At 46.7% G+C, this 7,929-nt stretch overlaps 1 protein-coding gene across 1 annotated transcript in view; it reads left to right on the plus strand.

Annotated features, from left to right (window-relative positions):
• Positions 1-7,719, plus strand: part of RETREG1 (reticulophagy regulator 1) — a 47,540-nt gene extending 39,821 nt beyond the window's left edge. Inside the window, exons 5-7 of the mRNA XM_060244310.1 lie at positions 3,226-3,290; positions 4,841-4,967; positions 7,025-7,719. Coding sequence (XP_060100293.1) covers positions 3,226-3,290; positions 4,841-4,967; positions 7,025-7,524 — 692 coding nt within the window. The 3' untranslated portion in view covers positions 7,525-7,719. The remainder of the gene's footprint in view (positions 1-3,225; positions 3,291-4,840; positions 4,968-7,024) is intronic.
• The last annotated feature ends 210 nt before the right edge of the window (positions 7,720-7,929 follow it).

Raw genomic sequence — 7,929 nt, forward strand, 5'->3', positions numbered from 1 at the left:
GTTAGGGGTGTGCAAAAAAAAAATACGGAATTACACGGATTCGGAAATACACGGGACCAAAAAGATACGGAATACCATGTATTTCCTATTACCATACTCGGAATAGCCGCATATACAGTAGATTTCCGAATATACGGCCACATTATACCCTATGGCCATTGAAATCAATGGCAAAATAGGGTATGTTGGAAGCCGCCTGGAGGGGAGGGGGTTTGAGGGAGAGCCCCCCAGATTTGCAGGGGACCTTCAAGGGACTCTCCCCTACAAACCCTCCAAGTCCCAAAAAGATTGGGCCAGGGGGTCCCTTCCCACCATTATACCCTATGGGCCATTGAAATCAATGGCAATGTAGGGCATAATTAGAGGCTACTGGGGGGCAGGGGGTTTGAGGGAGAGCCCCAAAAACTGCAGGGAACCCACAGGGAACTCTCCCCTATAAAACCCTCAAGTCCCAAAAAGTTTGGGCCAGGGGGTCCCTGTCTTTGGGCTCCCCAAAAGGCCCATTGCCAACAATGATGGGGAAAGCCCAATTAGCCACTTCCTCCACTATAATTGCTGTGGGGAAAGTGGCTCTGGCCAGAGGGGGATTTGAGGGAGAGGCCCCAAAACTGCAGGGCAGCTTCAGGGGACTCCGCAGCATGAAACCCCCCTGGCCCAAATAGACTACACCCATCAGTGGGCACCCCAAAAGGAACACTGCTCCCAGTGGTGAGAAAAAACCAATTAGAGCCACTTCCTCACTATAATTGCCGTGGGAAAAGTGGCTTTGGGAAGCAGGAGGTTTTGAGGAGAGCCCCCCAAACTGCTGTGCAGCTTCAGGGCACTATCCCACACAAAACCCACAAGGCCAAAAAAAAATTGGACCAGGGGGTCCAATTCCTGGGGCACCCAAAGCCAAACCTAACTTCACACCAGATAATCTCTATAGGACCCAAATGCACCACATCCCTCTATCTACTCTATGAACCACAGGCCTGGAACCAATATAAACCCAGTTGCCAACGTCACTGCTATACAAAACACAATCTGCTCAAGGTCTGCTCTGCAGACCTGGCTGCTCTCTAGCCCTGCCCCAAACAACATGGGGAGAGCTGGCCAAGCACAACAAGCCTGCTGGTTCTGGGTCTCTCACCCAGGTGTCAGCTTCCCTGCCACAGAACACACAATCTACGGATGCCAGTTCTCCAGCCCTGCCTCAAACAACACGGGGAGAGCTGGCCAACCACAACAAGCCTGCTGGGTCTGGGTCTCTCACCCAGGTGCCAGCCTCCCCCCCCCCCAAAAAAACCAGAACCAGGAAAAGGGACAACAGGAGAAGGCCAAGAAACTCAACTGTTAAAAAAGTGGCCTTTTAAACAATGAAAATTAGGCCAAACAGCCCCCCCAAGAACCAGAACAAGAAGAGAAAAGGAACAACAGCAGCACAACGCAGCAGCAACAAATCAAACACAGAATCCTTTTAAAACAGTAAAAAACTTAACTTTTAACAATACAGGAACTTTACCAACCCCTCCCCCCCAAAAAAACCCTTCACTCTTACCCCAAGAAATCCAAGCCACCCAAATCAAGAAAAGTAAAAGGACACTGCACTTTTAAAAGTCCTCTTACTAAAGTAAGATATGGGCAAATTGGCAAACCCCCCACCCCCAGCAGAACCCCCTAACCCCAAATAAGCTACCCAGTACTCACCCACGCAAATCTGGGTAAGTAAAGGGACTCTGAGTCTTAAAAAGTCCTTTTACTAACTAAAATAAAAACAAGAACCCCAAGACTGTCTTACCTTAGACGTCTTCTCTTCTCAGGGCAGGTCAGGAAAGGCTGAGAGAGCAGCAGCAGCTGAGGCCAAGGGCCAGCGCAGCACAGTCTCTCTCTCACACCAACACAAAACACAACAGCAATGGAGTGGAGTCCAGCCAGGCAGACTCTTGACCTTACACAGAGCAGTTTCAAAAAATAGCACTGCTCTGTGATTGGCCAGAGAACACTGTTTACTTGGATACCCAAGTAAACAAAAGAACAACAATGTGGCTGATGGCTGAGGGATTAGCCCAGCCATCAGCCGCACAAAAGCCCTTCAAAGCATGCATTTGCAATGCATTTTGCAAATGCATGCTTTGGATTGGCTGCTGGGGCACCTCTTCCTCTCCCCCTCCTTCCCTGATCCCAGGGAGGCTATGGGAGAGGCGGGAAAAGGCTTCCAAAGGCGGGAAAGGAAGCAAGCAGCTCCCCTGAGGCTCCTTTCCTGCCTTTTCCATTGACTTCCACATACTTCCGAATATCTATACGGAAGTATACGGGGAGCCATATACGGCTCCCATTTAATGGCCTGAAAATGGAATCGGAAGTATATGGTGCCGTATACTTCCGAATCAGGGGTGATTCGGTGGTCTATGCAGTTCGGCCGAACTGAATGCACACCCCTACTGTATGAAGCAACAGAACAAAGTTGGAATCCGGTAGCACCTTTAAGACCAACAAAGTTTTATTCAAAGTGTGAGCTTTTGTGTGCCAGGCACACTTTCTCAGACAGAATGAAACAGAAACAGAATGTTATTTATCTTACATATAGAGGGCAGGTAGTAAATTAGCATACAGTTTAATGAAGAAGTTTTTAAGAATAATAAGCTTAGTTATATGGTTCTCTCCTATTAGGGTTCAACTGGCATGTGGAAAGATATGAAAATATGGATATTGCTGTAAACAGAACCTGACAAAAGGGCCCATACATATTTCTGGAAAAGAAGACCACAATCAGCTTTTTCTGTTTCCAGTGGAAAAATTGAAATTTTGGGGTGCACTGAGAAAGAATGAAGTATGGAGTATTTTCTGTTCTTCCTGTAAAAATGGAATGAAAAAGCTGATTGTGCTCTTCTTTCCCAATGAGATGGAAAGATGGATATTGGCTGTGTTTGAGCCTGGCAGAAGGGCCCATAGCCAACGTTTTCATAAAGGTGATGTCAGCCATGAGAAGTGGTCTAATATCCTTGCATTTTATTTTATACTGTTCACATTTCTATGGATAGAATAGGCTACAGAATGTAAGGGGGGGGGGCAAAAAATCAGGGTGGTGATGGAGCAGTTGTGCTTTTTTTCAGTTCCACTTCCCAGTAACTTTTTCTGTATTTCCAGTGGAAAAAATGGAAATTTAGGGGTACACTGAGAAAGAACAAACTGTTCTGCTTGTGAAAGTGGACAGAAAAAGCTGATTGTGATCTTCTTTTCCAGAAATGATAAGAACAAAGCTGATAGAAGATGACAGTGAGTTAGACATATCATCTTTGTGTCCTAAGGTTGGTTCTTTTTCACAATAGGTTACAAATAAGCATCTTGACTTCTCTGCCATACAAGAGACCTTTTTTTCTCTTTCTAATTATTTCATTTCATTTTATTTAGTTTATATCCCCGCCCTTCCCACCAAAGCGGCTCAGGGCGGCTCACAACACAGAAGTTCTAACATAGGATTAAGTTTTAAAATACATCAATTTACAACATTTAAACAATAAACTAGTAAAAACAGTAAAACAAAGCCATTTACCAGAGTACCAGCCTTCTATTTGAAATTTTCAAGTACCGATCAGTTGTATGCCAACCGGAAGAGGACTGTCTTACAGGCCCTGCGGAACTGCCCAAGGTCCCGCAGGGCCCTCACCTCTTCCGGTAGCTGGTTCCACCAGCAAGGGGCTGTGATTGAAAAGGCCCTGTCTCTGGTTGACTTAAGTCGGGCCTCCTTTGGCCTGGGGATTGCAAGCAGGTTTTGAGAACTCGATCTCAGCACTCTCTGGGGAACATGTGGGGAGAGACAGTCCCTAAGGTAGGCAGGTCCTAGGCCATACAGGGCTTTAAAAGTAATAACCAGCACCTTGTACCGATCTTGGTATATTATTGGCAGCCAGTGCAGTCCCCGGAGCCCCGGCTGGATGTGCTCCCATCTAGGAAGCCCTAATAGCAGTCGGGCAGCGGCATTCTGCACTAGCTGCAACTTCCGGGTTGCTGAAAACCTGACTCTTGTGTTGGAATGTGAAATGCTACTAGATCTCTAACGCTGCCTCTTGGCCTGAGGTGTTTAACTTGGGGAAGCTATAGCCGCTTCTGTAATCATCTTCTGCCCCTGAAAACTAAGGCCAGAGTTTCTGTCTCACCAAGCAAGTTAGAAGATACATCTGATGTTAATAATATTTTATCTATACTGACAAGTGGCGGCATGCTATGTTACACCAACCTTAACATGTTGTTTCAGTATTACTACAGGATATTTAAATTCACATAGTCATTTATTTCAGGGAGTGTTCTTGAAATAGCTACACTGATTCCTGATTGATTTCTGGATAAAATTTAGGGTGCTTGTGATTACCTTTGAAGCCCTAAACAGTCTGGGACCTTCATACCTGGTGGACCAGCTCCTCTGATATCCCCTCCCCCAAATTATGTGCTCTTCAACTCACAACCTTCTTGTGGTGCCTGGCCCCTTCGACATTTCCTGGCACCCATAAGGGCCTTCTCTGTGATGGCCCCACCCTGTCAGCCAATGTGCAGGCTTTGCAGGATTTAGATAAGTTCCACAAGACCTGCAAAACATAGCTCTTCTGCTTGACTTTTAGTTAGTTGGATTTGTTTATGTGGACTGCTTTTTAGTTTTATGTGTGTTGTGTTTTTAACCTGGCATTTGTTAATGTTTTTACTGTTGTTGATGTTTATTAATGTTTTAATTGTTAGCCACCTTGAGACCATCTGGTAGCGAGAGGCAGCATATAAATTTAATAAATAAATGGTGACTAAGCATTCAATGACTAGCTTAGCAGACAATCTGTTACATTTGACTGTTTGGTTTTTCAAAATACAGATTAGCCCTACGGTTGTGGCCAGAGAGATGTCTGTATCAGACACAGACATATCTGAGGTATCTTGGACTGACAATGGAACTTTCAATCTATCTGAGGGAAACACTCCACAGACAGATACTTCTGATGGTATGTAATGCTTTTTTCAGGCCAGCTTTTTAAAAATGGGGACAGGGAAATTGAAGAAGAAGAAGACGACTGCAGTTTTATACCCCGCCCTTCTCTCGGAATCAGAGACTCAGAGCAGCTTATAGTCTCCTATATCTTCTCCCCCCACAACAGACACCCTGTGAGGTGGGTGGGACTGACAGGGCTCTCACAGCAGCAGCCCTTTCAAGGACAACTCCTACGAGAGCTACGGCTGGCCCAAGGCCATTCCAGCAGCTGCAAGTGGAGGAGTGGAGAATCAAACCCGATTCTCCGAGATAAGAGTCCACACTTAACCAGTACACCAAATTTGCACATGTAAGACTTCTACAGTCTCACTCCATTCTCTTTGGCTTGGATCCCCCATTAAATCTCTGGTGACAGAAGGGATTTTCATCAGTGGAACAGGATTTCCTTGTCCTTCCTCTCCTTCAACCCAGAATCCCTACCCTGAACTGCTCCTGAAGACAGGGAACTCCCCTCCACACACACATTCTGAGGTCTGAAGTGGGAGGAAGGAATGGGCAAAAGTTGCCCTGCTTCTATTAATAGCAAGTTTCTGTACAATGCCATCCTCTGTCTAAAATATGCTTTAGGATGTGTCAAAGTTCAGTGTCTATCCCTTATAACAAAACCTTTTTCGTCTTGACAAATCCGAGCAACCTGATTGGTTGGGACTGTGGTGCATCAACCTTTGGCCCTTCAAACAATCAATCAGGAGTCCTTGTGTTTGTCATTGGTTGAGTCTGCTCATCTCTCCTGCCCAAGTGGCTGTTGCTAGCCAGCAAAGCTGATTCTGTCACTAAAAGGCAACCAACCTTAGTTCTGGCAGTTACTGGTTATCCCTACTGTCCCATTTGCTGAGCCGCCTGTTGCATTGATTCACAGAGGAAACCCTTCCCTTAACTGGCTGAGGGAGGGAGGAGGAGGGAAAAAACCAGAGAAAAGTTTCCCTTGATTGACTGAGGACTCCTCCTTATCCTCCTCTGGAATGAGGGGGGAAATGGCAACAGACCAGAGAGAGAGAGAGACAGAGGGAAAACAAGACAGAGAGAGAGCTTGAAGTCCTGTGCTGAAGACCAACAGTATTATCAGAGACAGACTGTTGGTCTGAAAGGTATCACTCAAGGCCTCTGAGGGAGAACTCATTGGAGCCAGTCCTGACTAAGGCTGCCAGTTCCAGATTGGTGGGAAATTCCTGGAGATTCTGTGGTGGAGTTTGAGGAGGGCATAGGAGTTAGGGCTTCAGAGAGAGGGGTCAGCCAGACCCAGGTTCTTTCTGTGGAAGCTGACTGGGTGATTTTGGACCAGTCACAGATTTTCAGCCTAACCTACCTCACAGGGTTGTTGTTCAGATCAAAAGGGGAAGAGGAGAGTGATGTAAGCTGATTCCCCCCCCCCCCCCGTGGAGAAAGACTATCATTTTTCCTATGTAGAGGCTGCAGGGAAGGGGAAGGCAATGGAAAGCTGAACTCAGAGGGGCAGATAAAGGGAAGGAGATAGAGTTGCCAACTCCAGGTTAGGAAATTCCCAGAGATTTAAGGGGTGGGGCCTGGAGAGGATAGGGTTTGTGGAGGGATGGGACTTCATACAGGTACAATGCCATTTCCTCCTGGAGAACCACTGTTGTCAATCTCCAGGTGAGGTCTGGAGATCACTCAGAATTACAACTGTTCTCCAGATGCACAGCTTAGCTCCCCTTGAGATGGGGGGGTGGGAATGAATGCCTTCACTTGGGTGGATGGGAAGATAGCAAGGATGGGGGGGCATTCACCCAGAGTCTCTTTGTACAGCCCGTTGTATTTTTCTCCACAACGGGACTTATTCCTAGTACTTTTATAAAATGCTTGTCCTACGTACATGCACATAACTTGTGGGTTAAAAATTACCATGGCGGGAAGGGAAGCGCAGTTTCTTCTCTCCCCCATTCACTTGTCCAATATCTCTCCGTCTGTAAATGTTTAACGTTATCCTGTAGAAACAAAGTGGTGGTGATGGTTTCTTCTCCCTAACCACCTTTCCTGTTGATTACTGAATAGATTTTGATCGGCCAAGCGATCACGAGGAAGCATTTGCCAAAGAGCTTTCGGAATTCCCATCTGTGGAGCACGGCACAGGAACAAGTGATGAGGACGATCTGAGCACTGGCGTGCCCGTGCAGCAAGAAGGGGGGGGGAGGGACCATATGCCTGCCCGGCCTCCCCAGCGTCTTCGTGGGCAGGAGAAGGAGGGGCTCTCTGCAGCAGGCCTTTCCTTGCCTCTGCTCCACCACCAGGCCTTCGACTTAGTGCAGGCCATGGCCTCCGATGTGGTGACCTCTGCCGTGTCAGCCGCTGTCAGAGACCAATTGCAAGCCATGCAGGCAGTCCCACACTTCAGCGAAGAGACGGACTCAGAGGAAGGGGATGACTTTGAACTGCTGGACCAGTCGGAGCTGGAGCAGATAGAAAGTGAACTGGGCCTTGCAAAGGGCCAAGAGGCAGAACCCCAAGAGAAGAAGTTCTCCGGCTTCCTCTCTAACTTGCTGGGGAGCCATTAATGTGGAAACTGGAGTGAGAACAGAATATTGTAGGCGACGTGAAAAATGCAAAAAGGAAGATGACTAGCTGTAAGCTTTAACTATTATTATTCTAGATGTGCTGTAACATCCTTGATGCTGGCTGCACTAACTTGTTACAGATCTGTTGATGCTGATAGTTTTGTTTCTCATAGCAATGGCATAGAAATGAAATGGGGGAAATTCCCATTATTTTGTCTCAGAGGAATTTAAAAGACAAGATTTTTTTGTAAAAAAAAGAATGAAAATTGCCAAATGTAGCCCCCTTCAGGCTTTAACCAAATCCTTTGTACCTCCTGCCTGTTTATCCGACTTTTCAAGCTTTGGAATCGAAAAGCCATCATGTCCTGGCTGCCGTAGTAGACCATGCCATAGGTTCCTTGACCC

Source organism: Heteronotia binoei, chromosome 7 (assembly GCF_032191835.1).
Source record: "Heteronotia binoei isolate CCM8104 ecotype False Entrance Well chromosome 7, APGP_CSIRO_Hbin_v1, whole genome shotgun sequence".
In the NCBI taxonomy this organism is placed as follows: Eukaryota; Metazoa; Chordata; class Lepidosauria; order Squamata; family Gekkonidae; genus Heteronotia; species Heteronotia binoei.